Source organism: Adiantum capillus-veneris, chromosome 2 (genome assembly GCF_014529385.1).
Source record: "Adiantum capillus-veneris isolate H3 chromosome 2, ASM1452938v2, whole genome shotgun sequence".
Lineage (NCBI taxonomy): Eukaryota > Viridiplantae > Streptophyta > Polypodiopsida > Polypodiales > Pteridaceae > Adiantum > Adiantum capillus-veneris.
In genome coordinates this window covers 74112378-74135189 of record NC_140932.1, presented here as the reverse complement: position 1 = coordinate 74135189, position 22812 = coordinate 74112378, and the positions used below count along the sequence as shown (strand labels likewise).

At 41.8% G+C, this 22812-nt stretch overlaps 1 protein-coding gene across 2 annotated transcripts; it reads right to left on the bottom strand.

Moving 5' to 3' along the window:
* Positions 1-10638: 10638 nt before the first annotated feature.
* Positions 10639-14983, bottom strand: LOC147462983 (2,3-bisphosphoglycerate-independent phosphoglycerate mutase-like). Of its 2 annotated transcripts, none has more exons than XM_086486545.1 (10): positions 14832-14983; positions 14075-14251; positions 13471-13598; positions 13237-13387; positions 12955-13158; positions 12440-12867; positions 12143-12335; positions 11934-12029; positions 11350-11508; positions 10639-11094 (listed from the first exon to the last, which is right to left on the bottom strand). In XM_086486545.1, exons 2-10 carry the CDS (start codon positions 14237-14239, stop codon positions 10936-10938), a joined length of 1683 nt encoding a protein of 560 aa, XP_086342671.1. In that variant the 5' UTR covers positions 14240-14251; positions 14832-14983; the 3' UTR covers positions 10639-10935. The 2 variants fall into 2 exon arrangements, with proteins under 2 accessions (XP_086342671.1, XP_086342667.1); XM_086486541.1 differs by having other exon boundaries at positions 14759-14916.
* Between the last annotated feature and the right edge of the window lie 7829 nt (positions 14984-22812).

Sequence of the window (22812 nt, the reverse complement as noted above, 5' to 3'; positions counted from 1 at the left end):
TATGTTGCTTATGGAGAAGCGTGAATGGGATCTTCTTTTTGCCTCTGCGCAAATGATTGATATATGGCGATGTTTGCATCCTGATGTTTCTAGTTTCACCTTTTAGCATGCCGCTCATTCATCTTATAAAGCACGATTGGATCGTTGGTACTTGCTTAATAGACAACAGTATGAAGAATTTGTATGTGCTATGGGGATAGATTATGCCTTGCCGTTATCAGACCATTATCCTCTTTTGTTGTCTTTGTCTTTTGGACAGTGTCTTTGTGATCGGCCTCTTTATAGGAAATGCTTGTTGCATGTTAACAATGCCTACCTTACTCATGAAGCTTTCCGACACAGGATTACCGATATAATTCCCCCACTGTTGGCCCATATGTATATTGACTTGGATGATGCTTGGTATCATTTTATCATGAGAGTATAAAGTGTCATTTGTGACTATGGTACTCAGTATATGCAGCTCATTCCGGGGGATGTCCTTGATGCGAAACAGGTTAGTCAACGCCTACAATAGTTAGCTGATTCCCAGCCCTTGTTTGACTCTGAAATGATGGAGCTATGTGAAGCTAATCTATGTATTCAACAAAATGATAAGCGGAAAATTGGTAAATGGCAGACACGTGCACATCAACAGGCTTTTATGGACAAAGGTTGTGCTTCGAAGAAATATTTTAAGCATCTGCATCATTCAAGGATCTCGCAATCAATTAAGCGGGTTATGCTTCCCCGGGGGGTTTGGACCTCTTCGAAGCGGAACTTGCAAAGGTTATGGTTTCTCACTATCGTCAGGTGTTTGCAGCCCCGCCTCAGCCATCTTCGGTAGCTTGTCGAGCGTGTCAATTGTTGCTTTCTTATGTTCATCCGATCATGTCTTCGCGGGAGGCACAATGCCTTGAGGATCCTTTCTCTGCTTCTGAATTGCATGGTGCCGTGCTTGCATTGGGCCGTTGGAGATCTCCCGGTTGGGATGGACTTACTGTGGAATTTTTCCTCTCCTTTTGGGATGCTCTTAAACAACCCCTACTTTTCAAGGTAAATGCGACATGGGAAAAACAGGATTTGCCAGTATCATGGAAAGAGGGTTTATGTAAATTATTGCCTAAGCAAGCACTCTACGAGCAATCCTCTCATTGGCGGCCCATAACTTTGATGCCGGTGGTTTACAAGTTATTGGTTAAAATGTTGGTCCATCGCATTAAGGACTGCTTGTTTACAGGACTTCATCAGGCTCAATATGGTTTTATTCCTCGTCGTCAAATCGTTGACAATTTGGCAAATGTTTTGATTGGCATGGAGTATGCTAAGTACACGCAACAGGATGTGCTGGTCATGCAAGTTGACATTGAAAAGGCCTTTGACACTGTGCAATGGGATTTTATTACTGCCACAATGAGTTGTCTCGGGTTTGGTCCTAAATTGGCCAATGTGGTTTATTTCTTGTATGCTTGCAGTACGTCTTCGGGGATCTTGGAAGAGGAATTAACCGAATCGTGGCCGCTTGGTTGTTCGGTTAGGCAAGGTTGCCCCCTTAGCGCTTCGTTGTATGCTATTGCCACTCGTCCTATGTTGATGTATCTTGATCACTTGACATCTGCGCAGCGTCTTCATGGTTTGTAGTTGCCATCAGGTCATTCATTTATTGGACAGGCTTATGCGGATGACTCGTTGTTTATGCCCCGCAATCAACAGAGCGATGTTCAAGCGATTATGGAAGCTTTGGAATTGTTTGCGATTGCGGCTGGTCTTAAAGTCAACTTTCGTAAATCCAAGCTTTTACCACTGCGTTCTTGTGATTGGCATGCTCTGTTTTGGCCAGGAGAGATTGTTCCTCCAAATGTGATCACCAAGCATTTGGGTTATCCAATTGGATGGAACGTCACTCACACGCAAAAAGTAGACTGGGTTATGCAACGCTTGAATGTTAAACTACATTACTGGAAGCTTTCTACTTGGCCATTGCATGTTCGCCTGAGAATCGTTCAGAGTATCCTCATGGCATATGTTCAATTCTTTTTGCCACTGTTGCACTGGCCTCGTCACTGTCTTGACTCTCTTAGGTCGGCCATATTGTCTCATTTGTGGCGAACTCATGCACACAAAAAAGGCCTACGTCTGATATCAATGACAAAACTTTGTACACCAAAGCGATTTGGTGGTCTGAATATTTTGGACCTGCGTAGGCATGTCCTGGCTAGGAAGGCTATGCTATTTGCCTACACTTCTATAACAATCTCAGCCTTGGACTCTTATGTTTGCGCACTTGAGCCAGCGTGTGGTTACGTCCTTGTTTGGTCATTGGCAACCATCTATTTGGGAGGTGGTATTTGGTAAGATGGATGGCCATATTCCTGGATGCCCACTTGCTTCCACCTTGCTCTCTGCCTGGAAACAGGTTACGAATCATCTATCGTGGAATGCTCGAACGCAAGGAAACTCCCTTCGCTTGGAGAGTCTTCATTGGAGCTGGGCCTTTTCTCTTACCTTGGTTGACCGCTCGCCTCGCCAAGCGTATTTCCTCTCCTGCCGTGGCATTCGGGTGGTTGAGGATGTGGTGGATGCAGCTAGTTTCACTTTGGAGTTTCCATTTGCCGCTCGCCGTTTTGGATTGGGCATGCATTATCGCCAGTTTTTGAGAGAATTGCAACGAATGTTGGTTGGTTTTTTGCCCGTTTTACCCTTGGCTGATGGTGATTGCATGTCTGACTGGAATCTTCGGGAAATGCCATTTCAAGATATTTCTGTTGGTCGGGTATATGCTCTTCTTTTGCCTCAACCATGGCTTGCTGATCATTCCAACGCTCTTTGACACATTCATAAATCAAATACTTGGTGGAAAAGGCTTCTATTTGCATTATGGGAAAGCCGTTTGCCACTGAAGGAGCGTTTGTTTCTTTGGCGTTGTTTACTTGGTGTGCTCCTTGTGGGTACCTTTCTTAGGATGCGCCATATCCGCCCTTCATCCTGTGTCCGTTGCTCATATGCCGAGGAGGATGTTTGTCACCTCTTGTGGGACTGTTGTATTACTCGAGACTTTCTTCGTCCGGTATCTGTGTGTATGCGGCTCCGTTGCAGCGTTTTGCAGTCTTCTTCATGTGGGTCAGGTTTTGGGCTTACTGGAGCCTGTGGCAACAGCGTAATGGCCATATGTTTCATCGAATTCATGTAGATCCCCTGCTTTTCTTCAAACTTTCCCTTAGGCAGTCTTTACGGTTCGCCTTGGAAGTCGGTGATATCACTGCAGAGATATGTCAGCTGTCTTCTGAATGCTTTTAGCTGTTTTGTACAGTCGAACACTTTTGTGTTCCTTCGCTTGAACTTCATCTTTTTGGTGGGTTTTCCTCTCTTTGAGGTTTCCCACAGATAGATAAATCAAATTGATTTACCAAAAAAAAAAAGTGTGTGTGTGTGTGTGTGTGTGTGTGAGAGAGAGAGAGAGAGAGAGAGAGAGAGAGAGAGATGAAATGAAATGTTATATTAATGTCTTCAAAAGGCCATAATGACCTATGAGACCAAAAAGTTACAATTGGTGAATCTGATACCATGTCTGAGTACGTAAATTACAAAGTGACAGAAAACTAACACTAAGACACTAAGGAGAAAGGAAATAGGGTAGGGGGGGGGCGGGGGGGGGGGTGGGTGGGTTTGTGGGTTCATATGAAATCTCTCATCGGTCGCTGTCGGATCTCATCGACCTCCTCCATGGTCAATACTCTGGTTGGGCGTCTTGCATGTCGAGCTACAGTGATCTGTATCTTCTGTTGTAGCCTTCGTTGGTAGTGGGAGACCCCCCGAGGTCGTGGACGTTTGGATCTGCAAAGCTTCGTGGCTCGATCAAGCAGTGTACCTCTAGTATGAGTAGGCTCTGAGATATGTTGTAATGACTGCTTCGTTGGCTCTCCTCTGGCTGGTGTAAAGAAATTTGTGATTCGTCTTTGAGACTATCTTTCCTTTGATGTCCTCAACAAGCTCTCCCTAAGTCTGCGCAGCTATAGCAAGAACAATCCGAGACACCTTTGACCTTTGTATCTCATGACTCTAGAAAAAGGTCCGAACCCTTCTTTGAACAGGCAGTGGAAGCGGCCGTATATCTCATAGTATGCCCTAAGTTACATAGGTGACATATCCTAGCTCCTGTCGGCACCCCTCGAAATCGGCCAGTCTCGATTTGGAGCTATGTGAGGATGTGTGTATCTGTCCAATAGCGCATCTTATCCCATGAGATAAGTGTGTGTCCATGTATGCAGGCCTAGTCACATGGCCGTCCTCCGTGAGTTGGAAAATATGCTCTCTGTAGAAGGCCATCTTCATGCCTAACTCTTGTGTCGGTTGTATCCATGTGCTCCTAGTATTTAGCTGAATCAGATCCTGACGTATGAGTTTGGTGATCTCTGTCCGTGTGAGAGACAGGGAGGTTGCATCCAGGGAGTATTGAAGCGGAGGTAATCTATCCATGTTGAGACCGTGCGACTGAAACCATGTTGTCATCTGTCCATACCAACATGCTGTATCGTCTTGTAGAGCTAGTTGTCGAGATGACTCCAGGGCAAGCTGAGCGTATCTGTCCCTAGGAGATCCCATAGAGAGAGAGAGAGAGAGAGAGAGAGAGAGAGAGAGAGAGAGAATGCTTATTTATGTTTGCAAAAGGTCTGAAACATGTATGAGAGGAGAAAATTACATCATCATTATCCAATACCAAATTCTTAAGATGACGTGCTAAAATTCAAACAAATAAGTGCTCTAGAGGAGGCTGCCTCTGCAAGTAATGTGACAAAAGTCTCTCATAAGTTGCTGTATAATGGCCTCGACAATCTACTTATAAGAGCTACTCTATGCCTCCATAATGGTGTGGACAAGACAATGGTAAATTTATTGTTTACAAGATCTGCAAGAAGGTACTTTGAAGCTTTAATTTGACAGTTTTCAATGATATATCCTCTCTTGCAAGACTAAAAAGAAAAGGGATGTCCAGGTCTGATTAACTAAATGTGCAAAGGAAGCACACCGGGTAATGATTAAAGTCGTTGATCGGTGCCATAATGATGTCATGCGATCACATACAAGCTTGAACCCCCTAAACTTCGTAAAATTGATGCCAATAGTGGCCTTTGATGTTAATGTCCAAACATGCAAGAGCTTCCAAGCCTAAAGCTACAAAAACTTGCAAAATTCCTCCTTCAAAATGAACTTTTGAGCATGTAGCTTCATGCATCGAAATCGAAAACCAATGGTCACAACAAGCACAATCCGATTTGAATTTGCCAAAACTTTTTTTGCAAATATTATGCTTGTTGATACAAAGGTATCTCAAACAGAGAGAGAAGAAGAGACATTTCTTGGCTGTATTCTAGCTTTAATTTAATAATCACCCAACCATCCTATATAACTTTTGTTATGTAGCCCCTTACTTGTGAACTCCCATTAGGGAATCGTCTCCCACAAGACCCATGTCTTGATAGTTCAGTCCTCATCCAATAAACGTGGGTGGCTACATGCATGGAGCATTGTAGACAAAAGTGATTTGCATCTAGGGTGATGCCCTTCTATTGCACCATTGAAAATAGGAGAGCTAGGATTATCCTTTTGTAAGTGCATTCCAAGAGACTACACTCGGATAGAAACCATCGCTCTATATTTAGTGTGTAGACCAAAGCATTTCCACATACAATGTTTTTTTCTAAGAGCCCGTGCCTAACCATCTCATTGTAATATATTTTTTCTCATGTCAATTTTTACTGATGTCAACTTTTAAATGATGCTACATGTCGTCAAGATGCAAGCATAGGTGATTGAACTAGGAGAGAACAATTGGCTTTGCATCCTATGTAGCAACATGGAGGCTCTTTGCCATGCCCCTCTTTCCTTGCGACGACTGAACTTTTCAGCTTCTGCAAGAACGCTACTTTGACTCCTGCTTGAGGCAAAATGCTCCTTCGACATGTGAAAAGAAAGTTACAACTTGCTCCCCATCTTTGAATCTACCTTTAAAAGCTACCATCAAGTTCTCGGATATGTCTCATTGCTTCACATATGAGTCAATCGGTGAGTATGAAAGAAGTCGCTCCAACTTTGGAGCTTATAAAAAGCATAGACAAAAAGAGCTACCATATCAACATTACAATAGTTCGTAGGAAATATGAAAAACATGAAAGCAACTTTTCACTCTTCGGTAAACCTTGCTAGACCAATTTTTATTTCAATGATACTATGAATATTGTTAAGTCACAAATGGTCATGAAAAGCGCCATCTTGCAACAACAAAATTATTGATGATTACATCAATTGGAAATAATGCCCACCCTTACACACACGATAGTCTTGCCCCCAATATAGTGTCAACCTTAACACACAAATAGTGTCACTATTACCTAACAAGAGGTTTGCAGCTCTGAAGGCCATGTGGAGCTCTCCCTCTCTCCCTCTCTCTCTCTCTCTCTCACAGTGCGCACATGCACAAGCATACGGCATATATGCATATATGTTTATAAGTAGGAAAATGAATGTGGAAGCGAAGAGGGATGGATAGGACACACACACACACACGCTAACAACCATACCATGAATACAACCAATGCACCCAAAAGAAAATACTTTTTGGTTAAATTTCCCACGTGTTGTTTTATGACACTATGGCCGCTCAAAAGTGTAATTTTGGTGACATTAAACAAAGTGACCTTGACGATCACATAGGCATGTTGAAGAAATTACAAGCCTTCATCAAAATTGTTTTCTAGCTTACCATTTTTCCCTTTAAGAATTCCCCACTCTATATTTGAGCAAAGGAAAAAGGAATGAAAAACTCCTTGTAAATTTGTACACGTGTGTGTGTGTGGAGAGAGAGAGAGAGAGAGAGAGAGAGAGAGAGAGAGAGAGAGAGATTTTCTATTTGAGAAGCTTAAAGAAAAGTTTGTACATGCTTTTTCATTGAGGCTAAACTAAAAAGAGCAAAGACAACACTAAATCTAGCATTAGAAGTTGAGCTCAATTAGCTCTTAATGTGAAGACCCCACACTTCTAAAAATGAAATGATTTCCTTTGGTCTTCAGTACTTTGAATCCCCACTTTAGGTCCAACACTAGGAGATGCATGACCTTTGAGGTTTCTTCCCTTAATCTTGCTTTAACAAGTCAAAAAGCATTTGCCAAGGCCATGCTACCTAGTCACTTGCAAAATTATAGTAGCAACTACTTTGACTTTGGAAGCATTGCTTATGCTTCCAACAATATGAGAGGCGCACAAGTATTGAGCTCTTTCATATGTAGGACACACTCCATAACTTGATACTTTTCCACTATTTGGTCACCACAACAAACACCCCCCCCCCCCCCCCCCGGGCCACCAAATTTCATTGAGAATCTTTGAAGGTAATTGTTAGGGGCGTGACAAAATTTCAAGACTTCTAAAGAATTGTCATCATTGCATGTTTATTGTTTGTGTATATTTTCAAAAAAATAAATCATAAAAATTGCCCTCAATGCAAGATCAAAAGTACATCTAACAAGCTACTCTTCACTCCGTAGCAAGTGCTAGCATCACTATAATGCACCTTTTTGAAAGCTTATGTAATGGAATTGGCCTATTAACTTAAATTGTAGCGGAAGGAGAATAACTTTGTGAGCATTTTATTAAGGAGATTCCTTCATGTGGGTGGAGAGAGTGTTTGGATGGAGAGAGCAACAATAAACACACTTCCTAATTAACATGGCATGACCAATAACTTGTAAAAGAGAGAGAGATAGAGAATTTGACAACAGTTGAGGACCGGATTTACTTGGAGCCGGTCCCCCCTCCAGAAGGCTTTTGTATTATAGATTTCCTCATAAGAGGAGCTTGGTACAATACAATCTTTTGTGTTCTTTAAGACCTCTTTGATAGCATGAAGATGTAAAGCTTCATGTACCAAGACTTTGCTGCAAAACAACCATTAGCATGCTTGAAATCATTAACAAGAACTTGTGAACTCATTAATCATTGTGTTCATTCAATCATTTGGGTGCCATGAAGATGGAAGCTTCATGCACCACCAATAGCATACTTATTAACAAAACAAGAACTTGAAATATCCCAAGACCTCAAACACCATAAATGGTGAGGAGAGCTGGCAGGGATCGAGGAAGAATAGAGAAGGAGAAGTATTTCTACAAGAAAGCTTTCATCCCCTTACATATAATCACTCATAAGTAGCATAGCTTATCTTACATAGAGATTAAGAAGATGTTAGCATGCTTTTAGCTTGGCTCTTGGTTGGATTTGCCTCCATAGCCAAGAGGTGTTGGTGTAGGCACCTCCCTTCACCTTGCATGTGAGAGAGAGAAGACTTGTGAGCTTCAAAACTCCTCCACACAAGAATGGGGCGTGGGATTCATGAGAGAGAGAAGGAAATTCAAATTTGGGCTTCTTACACTAACTACTCTCTCATTGGATGCTTTTCGAGTTGGCCAATGGTTGGCCTCGATCATCCAAGGCAACAGGGGTAGCCTTGTGACAAGTGTCCTTGATACCCCTATTATCACAAGCTTTGGCAATCAAAAAAAATTTATTAAATCCTCATTGGGCCTCTCAATCAATTGGCCAATAGGAATTAAGATAATGTAGCTTAATTCTCATTGGTCCATTTGGTAGGCTACCCAATAGGATTTTAGCATCATTTAGCATTAACTAGAAAATGAAATTGCCTTTCCTAATAAAAGATATGCTTAAATCAATTATTTAAATGCTCATTGGACCTTTAAGGTGGCTAGCCAATAGCCTTTTAGCACCTTATGGGAGCAGGAGGCCTAGGGTGCTGACATGTGTCCTTTGGCCCATAAGGGGCATGGCCTAGAGAGAGAGAGAGAGAGAGAGAGAGAGAGAGATATTCTTCTCCCTCATCCCCTACCTTTAGGGCTCGCCCCCTCCTTTGTAGGCCCCCTTTTTGCCTCAAGCACCTTAGTCATAGTGCTTAGTCAATAAGCACCTCAAGCTACTTAGTCACCAGCTACTTAGCATAGGTTCCCACCTTGGAAAATTAACAAATGCAACTTAATGTCCTAGGTCTAAAGGCATTTAACACTAACCCTTGGAGGCTTTAATGAAGCAAACCCTAGGGTCTTAATGCTCATTAAGTGTACTTGCCCTTTTATAGGCCATCTCCCATATGGACCTGTAATGAGATAAAACTATCTCTCTTTTGGTCCCGTCGTGAGATGAACCTAAAGCACTTCTTGTACTTAGCTCTTGGATAGACCATCCCTCTTTTAGCCATAGTAGAGATGCCATCATCTCTCATGTAGGCCCTTGGTAGAGATAGGTGTAAAAGCACTTATCTATATTCTAACTCTTGGTCCCCTTTTATCTCTCCACATTAAATGATCAGTTTAATATGAGAATCATTTGGTAAAGTTAGATATTAGATTTTATGACATCTTATGTAGTGGTAGTTTGTAGATTTTTGTATGTGACATGACCTTTGCATCTAGAAAACACAAAGCCTTGGAGACTAACTCTTACCTCATCACAATTGCGACGAAAAATGACCAAAAAATATACACACATTCTACCCATTCTACAAAATTGCATTTTTTTTCAATGTGCCCTACACAAGAGAGCAAAATGCCGTGTGAACCTTTTCACTAGGTTCTTCAAAAGTCAATGTCAATCTTGGGAGGCTACATTTGGTACAATAGTATGGGCGTTTTTTGTATAAAGATGATGGTTTTGCTTGATAAAGGAATCTCTATCATTTTGTGAGGTGATGCCAACCATAACATGATGTTTTTGTTGGTGTACTTCATACGCCACAGAGCTTGCACATAAGACGTGCAAGTGTGGTGTTGACATGCTCGCATGGACTAGTACCTATGTAGCTAATGTTTTATTGATTTTGTTATGTACCTACAATTTTTTTATTCTAAAAGTGACTAGAACGCTTTACATATATAGGGAGAGCAAGTTCAAAAGGAGAAAACATGAAGAGGTCAGACTTTTCACAAAATGTAATAGAAAATGATTACTAAAGTTGCAATGAAAAGTAGAGATTCGGAACAAAGGTGAATCCATCCTATCTATTATTGTCCCTTGCCCAACCGATTTTCATTGAAAGAACATTGCAATCGTAATTAACCCTCATCAAAATGTGGCCTAGAGGTCAAGGCAAGGGGCTTTCAGTGCATCGACCCCTATGATATGCAAGTGCGGGTGTGGGCACAATCCACAAAAAACTAGCTGATGCAAAGAACAAAAAGAACCTTACAAATATAGTCACTCAAACCTCATCGCACTGTAGGCCTTCAAATTTACATGGAATTGGGCTTAAAAAGCTTGCTAGAGCTAACACCTCCAAAGTAAAATATAAGTCCCTTCAATTTTCCACTACATAATTGGTAACACTCACTCCCAAACCCAAGCAACAAAAACACTTCACAAAACCAGATGAGGGCCCCCTCAATGGCCTACATAAGAGGATGAGAGAGATTGCACGACCCACTACTCTGCCTTCTTGATAGGAGTAGGAAAACAAATGTCAACGATCTCACAGAGACACCTACATACACATAAGACAATGCTTAGCTAATGCACCTCTCACAAGAAAGACAAAGAAAATAAGTTTGTCATCGACGACTTGCCATGTGGCGCTAATCAACGAGCTTTATCCAAGGGTCCACAATTGCTCCCAAGATTTCAATGCTTTGCTAAGGTCTTATGTACGCCAAAAAGCGCACCTCTTGTAACAAATGGATATTTCACCATCAATCCACATTAAAATTGGATTGTGAATCACCCATGTAATAGCCAACCGTTTGTTCGGAATGAGCATAAAAATTACAATGCATGTGAAAATAATTGAGGCTGCTTAGCCTTCGACCTTATTGATTTATGTCACATGCATCAAAAATTATAGCAAGGGGCTGTTCTTATCACTAAACAGCTTGATGTCAGAAGTGCAGTGCTTAAGACTCAGAGCACCTCTATCAGAGAGGGCTCGTAATCTGCTGGAGCTTCAAAGCCCAATAAATTCATCATAGTAGCTGCAACATTGGCAAGGCCCCCCTGCGGTAGATCTGTTCGAAACTTCACTCCAGGAGACAGACCAGGCCCACCGATTGCTATTGGCACCTGCCATGAATCAAAAGAACACAGAACCTATGCATCACATATTCCAGAAATAAGAAAGCTAACATTAACATGAGACCCACATTCTCAACACAATGCCAAGTGCCCAGTCCTCCATTTGGTACTTTTTATTGATGAGGCTAACAAAAAAACAATTGCTCTCCTACCTACCATTGTAAGCTTATGCCTTTCAAACCAACAGCCTCAGCCTTAAGACCAAAAAGTTTGAAAATAGCAGTCCAGTCTACAAGGACTTACCGGCGCACACGTGTGGGATGTCAGTATCTGTATCTTTCCATTCTTGTCCAGTACAGGCTGAGCAGTCTTGGGATTTCTTTTAACCATATCTTCAGCATTCCCATGATCTGCAGTCACAAGATAGATGCCCCCAACCTGCTCTACAGCATCTAATATCATCTGAAAATGATAAGTGGAGAACAAAGAATTAATCCTCAAAGTCTTTGAAACACATACTAAACCCAACCACTGAATGCCACAAGTAAACAATTAAGTTGCTATTGGTCAGTTTGTACTCATAGAAAATGTGGGCATCACCAACATTTTGATTCTAAGCCTAAAGACACAGCTTCACACACCTACCTTCACAATGGGGGAAACACAAAAGACCCTTAATACCAAAATCTCGAGCATGCACAGCGAAAAAACAAAATGGTATGGACGGCAAAGCCGTTGAGCATGACTCTTTGAGGCCAGTACAACTAGTATCAAGAGCTAAAACACAAAGTTGAATAAGAAAGATAAAAAAATTGTCAATCCCTTGACAAAACTAGAAATCAAAATGAACAAACGTTCTTCAAGCATTTGAAACATATGATGGTCACCTTAACAGCCTTGTCAGCTGCTTCACATCCCACAATGGTGGCCTTGAGGTCTCCTGTATGTCCTACCATATCTCCATTGGGTATATTTACTCTCACCTGCACTCGATACAGCTAGACAAGTTCACTACATGAAGGGAGAAACCCGGAAACAAGAAAGGAAGGCGCCCCCCCAACCCCCGTTACCATATTGATGAGGTGTTGAGATTTACCTGGTCATATTTTCCACTAAGAATAGCATCACGGGCCTTCTCACCAATCTCAAGGGCTTTCATTAAGGGCTGCTCATTGAAAGTAATTCCTTGATCACTTGGAATTTCAACGTAACTCTCCAGCTTTTCATCAAAACAACCCGATCTGTTCCCATTCCAAAAGAAGGTAACATGGCCAAACTTTACTGTCTCACTGTCATAATCATAAATTGTCAGTAAACAATAGATATCGATCCACATGCTAATGACAAATATACACATTGTTGGCGTGTTGTCTCGAACCAGTATCAAACATACCTGCATGCAAAAGTCTTGAGTCCATTCTTGGTCAGATATTCACCTGAGGTCCGATCAATTTCTGGAGGATTTACTAAATATTTGCTAGGAAGCTTCAGTTCACCGTCATATTGAAGCATGCCTGCATAATGGATTTTTGGTACGCGAACCCTATCAAACTTATCAAAATTATCGTATTCAAGAGCTTTTGCCAACATGATCATTCGGTCTGCCCGAAAATTGAAAGTGATGACAGCATCACCATCCACTATCGGACCAACAGCTTTGCCAGAGTCATCCACAATAACAAATGGAGGGCAGTACTGATCATTAAACTTTGGGTTTTCTGCCTTCAGATGCTTCAGAGCTTCTAGCCCACTCTTAAACTTGTTGGGTGCTTCTCCCAAAACTTGGGCATCCCATCCTCTTTTCACCACATTCCAATCATTCTGGTACAACATCAAGATTAAGCATCACACTGGATCATCAGGTGTAAAAAAGGTAAATTGTTGAACAAACAAGCACCCACACCATACCTCATAGCGATCCATGGTGACATACATACGACCACCTCCTGAAGCAAGTAAGGCATCAACCCCTTGCTTCTGCAACTCTTCCAAATCCTTCTCTAATTGCTCTACAAACGCAAAGCTAGATCCATCCAAGACATCTCGACCATCTGTGAGGATATGCACTCGAATTCTTTTGGCACCATGAGCTGCAGAGCCTTTCATGAGGCCCTAGAGTAAATCCAAAAACATGTCAAAAGGGACAAAAGAGCCTACAAAAAGTTTAAATTTGACTGAAAGAAGAATGACCTGCAATTGATCGTAGCGTGAGTGCACTCCACCATCACTTAACAGGCCAATTAAGTGAAGTGTACCATCTGGGAAACATTCCTGAATGTACTGAAAGCCAGCACCTTTGAAGAGTTTTCCAGTTGCCAACGCAGCATCGACGAGCTTTGCCCTGTAAAACACACATTTGTGATTCCCTCATCCGATTACAAATAAAATAGATTAAACAAAATGCATATGCTCAAGAAAACACACCCTTGTTCAAAGATCCTTCCTGCACCTAAGGCATTATGACCAACTTCACTGTTGCCCATGTCATCTTCTGAAGGCAGACCTACAGCAGGTCCATGAGCTCTTACTAGCCTCCAATGTTCTGGAGCCCCCTAGAAACCAAGGCCAAGAATGAATTATACACATTTTGGCCAACTGAAAACGAAGGCCAAGCGTGTAGTATCAAAAAACAGCACTCTCACCCAAAAAACCTCAATCTAAGAAAAACAGTGCCTTGTTCAGCACTTAGTGTTTACATGATCCCTCAGAATTTGTTGAGGGCCAATCATCTCTTGAACACCTTTTCAGAGCTTCCTTGCTCACATTTGTAGGGAGAAAATTGGTAATTATTAAGAAGACAACTTTGAACTTCGGTGATAGTTTCAATTCAGACTTTGCACACTTTACAACATATTTTTTTCATTCAGAACTAGCTGAATGAGAGAATGGAACTTAGAAAATTCCGATTAAGTAGATGTGATTAGCTTAATCACATCACTAAAAAAAATTATGGTAACCTCGTCTTTATGTGGATTCTTACAAGCATCAGTTTACATTGAGAGAATTTGAGCAGTTAAGAGAGACATACCTTTTTAAGTGAATCCATGGTGGGAGTACTGGCAACATAAATGGCGTTGTACGCATCAGGTACCTGTTCACCCCATCCATCAAGAACAATAACTGCCAAATTCTTCCCTTTTGGAAGCTTTGGGTGTGATGGCAGAGCCCAGTCCTTGGCATTTGGGCCGTTCATTCTTGAAGGTATCTGCATAAGAGCAATCTTTTTAGAAAATACCATGATTGAATAATTGAGCAGCCTAACAAATTAATGATGAAAAAATAAAGCCACAGAGAACATTGTGTACATCACACCATCACCAAGCCAAAACAGTCCAAAAATCTAAGAATGGCAAAAAGAATTTAGGTTAGTTTCCATTATTTCTTGCTTCATATGATACTACGAACCAAGAGATGTTGGAAATTCTAAGAAAATTAATCTCTTTTCATGTTCAAGTAAGCATGCACAACACAGCGACCACAGGACCAAATCCTATTTGTTTCATGCAGTCACATGCAGATCTCTTCATTCATTCCAGATGACGAACCAGAAAACTGAATACACAATCGCCATGTACCTACTCAATTCTTCCAATTGAGCTACTGATGGATCGTCTAAAATGAATATCTCTCTCTCTCTCTCTCTCTCTCTCTCTCTCTCTCTCTCTCTCTCTCTCTCTCTCTCTCAACCACGAGAGCTACAGCATGAGACTACCTTCTCGTGCGATTTCTTCAACAGACAGCTTGAATCGCAATCAGAGATGGGCGATTGCAGGGCGCGAATATACCTGAGCAGGTTCAATTGATCCACGTCTCTCACAGAGTCGACCTTCAAAATTTTAAATTGAGCTAGAACTTAGGGCACACGTGAATCATCAAACATCCGGATGCGGGTTCGAAGGCAGGAACACGCAGCAACCACACTCTAGAATGTATTGCCCCCCCAAAGTTGTCCACGTAGACACATAAGCTAGACAAATTACATGCTTCCACGAAAACGTTGCATGCCGCCATGGAAAGGTTGAGTGCAGCCAAATAATTCAAGGTGAAAATTTGCTCATTGTCAGTGTGGGTGAATCACCCCCTATCTTATCAGCACTGCAAAGATGTGCCCCCTACCCAGAGTCGACCTTCAAAATTTTAAATTGAGCTAGAACTTAGGGCACACGTGAATCATCAAACATCCGGATGCGGGTTCGAAGACAGGAACACGCAGCAACCACACTCTAGAATGTATTGCCCCCCCAAAGTTGTCCACGTAGACACATAAGCTAGACAAATTACATGCTTCCACAAAAACGTTGCATGCCACCATGGAAAGGTTGAGTGCAGCCAAATAATTCAAGGTGAAAATTTGCTCATTGTCAGTGTGGGTGAATCACCCCCTATCTTATCAGCACTGCAAAGATGTGCCCCCTACCCAGCGAGGATTTTGGTTGGCCTATAGAAACACAAAACACCATCTAGTGGCTCTCCTGTGTGCTTCCAAGGCAGTTTTATCTAGTCTATGTTATGGCCATCTTATTTTGTCAGTGTGGGTGAATCGCCCCCTTTCTTATCAGCATTGCAAAGATGTGTCCCCCTACCTAGCGAGGATTTTGGTTGGCCTATAGAAACACAAAACACCATCTAGTGGCTCTCCTGTGTGCTTCCAAGGCAGTTTTATCTATTCTATGTTATGGCCATCTTATTGTGCAGATGGTGGAGTAGTAATGTACCTTTTACCACATGTCTATGCTTTTTCTTGAGGCTTCATGGCATCTCTCCTCCAAACTTTTCCCACAATCTCTATGGCCTCACCACATGATTGAAACTTGGAGTTAGGGGATGTTTGAAGGAGAAGGATTTGTAGATTATAATCTTTACAGATGCAAAGAGATGCATTTTGTGGACGAGGATGCTTGTGCAAATATATAAAGAAAAGACCGTAAAAATGTATGGTGTGGAGTTGGCATCGTTCTCCACATTGTCATACAAAGAGAGATATTGGCTCTAAGTCTTAAAAACTCAGTAATTTGTTCTAAATTTTCTCTTGCTGATTATTTATTTCTAAGGCTCTCTTATTGCGCACAGCGACTTTAATGCCACATCAACCTTTCTTTCTACCATGTGCATGTTGGTGGACGTTGCTTGCCAAGAGATGAGAGCAAGGGACAAAATCAGCCTAGAGCAGAAGAAGAGATGACAACTCACGTAGAAATTTCATTAAAGATTCATAGACACAGTAGCCAGCCTCGCAAGAGGGCCTCCTACACCCTCAAACACAGACCCTCCTTATCTTGGAGCATGTAGAGTGAGTATGTGTGTGTGTGTGTGTGTGTGTGTGTGTGTGTGTGTGTGTGTGTGTGTGTGTGTGTGTGTGTGTGTGTGTGTGTGTGTGTGTGTGTGTGTGAGAGAGAGAGAGAGAGCCCTTCACATGGCTATTGAATAGTGCACATATCTATAGAAAGTCAGAAACGGGTAGCTCAAGTATGTGCCCACATAGACTCTAAACCCTTAGCAGCCCTGAGTTACTAAAAAATGACATTTGTTAGGATTTAGCTCGAGTCATGCTTCTCAACACTTTTGGATTACAATAAAGAGTTGGGCCAGGTGTTCCTCCAAGTCCTCTAGAGGTGTAGAGCATTGAGCACCTGAAAAGGTCAAAAAATCTTCCATGAATATTCGGAGTTGATTTGTGAGTAGGGGGGAAAACATGACATAAACTATGCAGTTGAATCAGAACAGAGCATTCTTAAGCCCAATGCTATCTTCAGAGTTGCAAATGTTGTCTTAATATAGTCATCTATGTGGATGGCCATTCGATTGTATTTGTTAGAAGCCGTCCATGAAATTGTACATGGCATGCCCAGTGACATTCTCTAGGACACTCTCTGTGAACAGAGCATTCTTAAGCCCAATGCTATCTTCAGAGTTGCAAATGTTGTCTTAATATAGTCATCTATGTGGATGGCCATTCGATTGTATTTGTTAGAAGCCGTCCATGAAATTGTACATGGCATGCCCAGTGACATTCTCTAGGACACTCTCTGTGAACAGAGTTGGAAATCCATCTTGTATAGTAGCTTTGTTGAGAGTTTAGAAGTCAGCACAAACATGGATTTTCCTAGACTACTTTTTAGGAGCTATCACCATAGGGGACATCCACTTAGAATGCTTCACATGTACTATGATGCTTGCATCTTCTCTAACTCTTGTTTGATTTCCACTGTATACTTGGATTCAACTTGTAGGCCCTACCTCTAACTAGCTTAACCCCACTGATTAGAGGAATAGTATGGACTCCTAGCTTAGGAGGTACTCCTTTTAGATCTAGATAGGTCGAAGAAAAAACAGCTATAAATGAATGCATAAAAGAGACTATGCCAGAACAAGGGTAAGACAAGGGGGGGGCACGGCCCTAGGCTTGAGCATTTTAGGTTGGACTATGTTATGCTGGCAGACTACAATGAGTCATCTTGTTCTAAAGAAGCTATGCAAATGGATGAAAATTTCAAGTGGGGTAGGCCATGCAATTTATCAATTATCAACAATGAGACATAGGACTTGGTTGAATTTCCTGAAGGCAAACCAACCTTACCTTGCAAATGGGCTTACAAGAAGGAAGTTTACTTTTGATGATCCCAAGCCTAAGTACAAGGTTAGATTGGTTGCTAAAGGATTCAAGCAATAGAAAGGAGTTGATTTTGATGAAATCTCGTGTGTGGTCAAGATGACTACATTGTGCACAATGCTTGGCCTAATAGCCATTGAGGACATGGAGCTTGTTCAAATGGATGTGAAGACAAACTTTCTTCACAACGATCTAGAAGAGGATGTTTACATGAAGCAACATGAAGGTTTTGAATAGCCTAGCAGGGAAAAGCTTGTATGCAAACTCAAGAAAGCACTTCATGGCTTAAAGCAAGGTTCAAGGCACTAGTATCAAAATTTTGACTTTTTATGCGGCCCCAAGGTTTTATAAAGAGTTAAGAGGATTTTGAAGGATTTGGGCGAAGCAAATCATATTCTTGGTATGTGTATAAAGAGAGATAAGAAAAAGGGAATTCTTGAGTTGTCTTAGGAATCTTATATCCACAAGATATTGTAGCATTTCAATATGCAAGGGGAAAAGGCAGTGAGTACCCCACTATCATCATATTTGAAACTAAGCAAGGAAGATTCTCCCAAATCTGATGCTAGGAGAGTAGAAATGGCAAGTGTGCCATATTCTTTAGCAATAAGCAATCTTATTTATGCTATGGTAGCTACAAAGTCAGACATTTCTTTTTCAATGGGAGTGGTTAGTTGATATATGGCTAATCTTGGCAAGTAGCATTGGATAGTAGTGAAACACATCCTTAGATACATAAAGGGTACAACGAGCAAGTGTTTATGCTTCAGTAATAGCGATGCATCTATTGTTGGTTACACGGATGCACACTATGCAGGTTGCAGAGACAGTAGGAGATATACGTCTGGCTACATTTTCATATTTGCAGGAGGAGCCATTTCTTAAAGATCATCTCTCCAAGATTGTAAGTCTTCTTGCACTACAGAGGCTAAGTACATTGCAGTGTCAGATGCCAACAAGAAGCCACATGGTTGGCACATTTAGTGGGAGATTTAGACATTCAGAAGGTTGCAATTTTGCATTTTGATAGTTAGAGTGCCGTGGATTTGACAAGAAATCCCATGTTTCACTCCAAGTCAAAACACATTGAGGTGAGGTATCATCTCATTCAAGTTGCATTGATGGACAAGCAATTGGAGCTTGTCAAGGTCCATAGTAATGGCAATCCAACATATGTTGTTAGAAAGAGCTTAGCTACTGAGTAGTTTGCACATTGCATCGAGTTAATGGGTTTAGGGTGAATAGATTTGTACAAGGGTGAAGCTATTGTGCTTCATGGATGTACATACTAGCTTCAGTCATAGACACTTATGGCCACATTGGCTCTTAATGTTGAAATGTAGGCCAGGTGTCCTTGGGAAACCACCCTTACACTATTTTCTTCCTCTACGATTCGACACACACACACACACACACACACACACACAGTGTGTGTGCACTTTTACGGCTTAGATATCTACTCCATCTCAAGCATCTCTATTCTCCAGCATTGAGAGAGAGAGAGAGAGAGAGAGAGAGAGAGAGAGAGAGAGAGAGCGTCGACGGCAGCTTTGAGCATCATCTACAGCTATTCGGCTAGCCACTCCCGTACGACGGCGAGAGACGACATCGACATTGACTCTCACGTTTTGGCACCGGTCCGACATCCTTACACATTACAACGGATTTTTTGACATCCAACCTGACACCGATTTCACGCGGACTACATTTTCTCGTGATCGACAGTTGTACTTGCCACACACACGGGTGAGATGTCTCTACCATAGAGGAGTGACACCTGGCATCGGCACATAGCGACACCAACACACAGGTTACATGTTATAGGTTACAGGGGGTTTTTCAGCCTGTTCACACACAGATTCTCCAGGTTTCCAGACACAGCACTTTCACAGGCGATTTGACAGTCATTTCGACAGCAAATTCTCTGCGCACAATTGCGTTGACAGATGCATTTTTGTGTGAGCACACCTAGTGTTACTGAGCTCTTTTGAGAGCAGATATCCCCGCAGGGATCACTTTTACAGCATGCAACAGTTCTTGGTGCCTGTTTGAGCACGGTTCACTCATGTACGTTGAGTTGCGGGACAATGCCCACTGTACTATGTGTGGAGCCATTCTTGGCTATTTTGGCAGTTTTTCCCAGCCATTTCTGAGACTCGGATCGGAAGATCCCTTTCTGAGATAGTGGCTAGTCCATTTGTGTCTGCATTAGCCTTTGGAGGGTCGATAGCATGAGGTTTTCTTTGAGCTGGGGTGTGCTCGAATGTTGAAATACCTTTGATGATACAGCTAGCTGGAGTTTCCCACTTTCGGTACCGTCGCCATAGGAAATATATCTAGATGGTTTCATATGCTTTTGACGTTGAGTTGGTGATCACATTGGTAGTGATAGTATCAGTTTTTGATACCCAATTAGTACACTTGGCACAATTATGTGTATTTGGAGTTGAGTTTTGACTCCTCATACAAAGGAGACTCTGCCCAAAGTTCTGCAGCTTCTCACCATAGTTTGGTACCTCTCAAACCCTCTTGTCCAGTGATGGCTTCTTCTTCAGAAAAGGAGGAGTATTTCATTCGCAAGTTTGATGGCAACAACTTCACCATGTGGAAAGAGCGCATGAAAGATGTTTTGACAAACAAAGGCCTATCAGAACTGTTGAAAGAACATGTAGAAGATGATGACTATACGCAAGCTCATTGGGAGCTTTTGGATGCGAGAGCCATGGCTACGATACGTCTACATCTAGCCAAGTTAGTGTTCTTTACTATCATAGGGAAAACAACAACCAAGGAACTGTGGGATAGCTTATGTTCAGCATGGGAGAGCAAAAGTGCATCCAACAAATTTTTTCTCATGAAAAAGCTTATGAAGCTCAACATGAAAGAAGGAAGCACAGTTTCTAGTCACTTAAATGAGTTCAACGCCTTGTTTAGTCTGTTGACATCTCAGGGCTTTAAGGAGTTTGATGACGACCTCAAGTCTATATTCTTGTTATGCTCTCTAGCTAGTTCATGGGACATCTTTCGCACAGCCATTAGTAATTCGGCTCCAAATGGCAAGTTAGTGTTCAATGCTGTCACAGATGCGTTGCTCACTAAAACAATTTGACATAAATCTCTTGACGGTTCTAGTCATGGAGATGCATATATGGCTGGCAGTTCAACGAAGGTAAGAGGCCGTGACAAGAACAAATACAAAAGCAAAAGTAGGGAGCAAAATCCTCGTAGACCTAGCAGACATAGGAACTCAAGTAGAGACCGCAGTACCAGAAATGTTGAGTGTTACTATTGCCATAAGAAGGGCCATTACAAAAAAAAATTGTTGCAGTTTCCTAAGAGATTAAAAAAACATGCAAAATGATAATTTTGGCAAAGGCAAAAGTACGGTAAAGATTGAGGAGCTCAATGTGGTTGAGTCTCCCATACCTACCACTGCAGTAGAGGATGCTCCTCCTCCAGTGATAATCATTATGCCAACAGAGACTTGTGTGAAGGTGAAAACAGATCCCTCAGATGTTCTCATTTTCACTTCAAATCTCACTCCAGGTGCTTTGGCTGCACATGATGAGGGTTATGCATAGAATTGGATTCTTGATTTTGGTGCAAGTTTTCATGTCACACTGCATAGAGAGTGTTTTTCCTCTTATGCATCCATGCATGGCATAGTCAAGCTTGGTGATTCCTATGAGCTTGATATTATTGGCATTGGTGATGTGAAACTTCAGATGCATAATGGCACTACTTTTGTGTTGCAGAATGTCAGACATGTGCCCAAAATTACCAAGAGCTTGCTTTCTATAGGGCAATTGGATGATCTTGGCTACACTACAATTTTGGATAATCATTCTTGGCTAATCCGCAAGAACAACCTTGCCATGATGAAAGGTTGTAAAAACGGATCCCTGTACTTTATGTTTGTTTTGAGTGTCAATGAACACTCTATCTATGTTGCGGAGCTATCGTCTATTGAGTTGTGGCATAGGCGGCTAGGGCATATTAGCCAAAAGGGAATGAAAACACTTCACCGTTTTGGCTACTTATCAGGGTTAGATTACACAAACTTTCCACTATGTGAGCATTGTCTATATGGCAAACAGACTAGGTTGACATCATCGCCATCGAACAAGAAACTAGGCAAACCCCTAGACTTAGTGCATAGTGATTTGTGTGGTCCAATGCCACATAAAACTCTAGGGGGGGCAAACTATTTTCTCACATTCATAGATGATTCTACCAAAAAAGATGTGGGTGTATCTCCTTAAGCATAAGGAAGAGGTCTTTTCTACGTTCCAAAAATTCCTCACCATGGTTGAGAACCATTCTGAAAACAAGTTCAAAGCTAATGGTGGAGAATATGTCTCCACGGAGTTCAAGGATTTTTGCAATCGAAGAGGCATTTGTCGGCAGTTTACTGCTCCATACACACCTGCAAAAAATGGGATAGCTGAAAGACACGATTCAAGAGCGAGTTATATCTATGATGTCTATGGTGAAGCTTACTCCTGAGTTTTGGGGGGAAATTGTACTAACAACAGTGCACATCATCAATAGGTCACCTAATCCTCCTTTGAATTTCAAAATTCTAGAGGAAATATGGAGTGGGAAAACGCCAAGCTATGAGCATTTACGTGTATTTGGATGTGAGGCATAAGCACATGTGCCCAACAAAGAACTTCGTCGCAAGTTAGATCCTAGATCACACAAATGCATTTTTATCGGATATGGTGCAAATGGAGAGATGGGCTATTGTCTCTGGCACCCATAATCCAAAAAAGTCGTTCATAGCTCACACGTGATTTTCAATGAATAAAAAATGCACAAGAAGCCCATCAAAGAAGTTGAGTACAGACGCATTCATTTTGAGGATGTAGCCTCCGAACCCACTAATCCTCAAGTGCAAGATACTACTATTGCTCCGGAGAGAGAAGAGCCCAACAGTCAAGCACTAAGATGCTCAGTAAGAGTATCATGTGCGCTCGCGCTGTTTGAGCGGCGGGTATACACCACATGACTTGGTTACTGACAATGGAGAGCCAACCTGCTACAAAGAAGCTATACAAATGGACGATATCGTTTAGTGGGAGCAGGGCGCTATGCAAATCAGAATACAATCTGATTATGGTTAATGAGACATGGGATTGGGTTGAATTACCGAA

Bases quoted from the DNA above. Each gene is read 5' to 3' on its own strand.
- LOC147462983 (XM_086486545.1), bottom strand. From the start codon at position 14,239: ATGAACGGCCCAAATGCCAAGGACTGGGCTCTGCCATCACACCCAAAG. The intron at 12,336-12,439 runs GTATGTTTGATA...TGATTATGACAG, and splicing joins CTCAAGACTTTTGCATGCAG to TGAGACAGTAAAGTTTGGCC. The intron at 11,095-11,349 runs GTAAGTCCTTGT...GATTCATGGCAG, and splicing joins CATCCCACACGTGTGCGCCG to GTGCCAATAGCAATCGGTGG.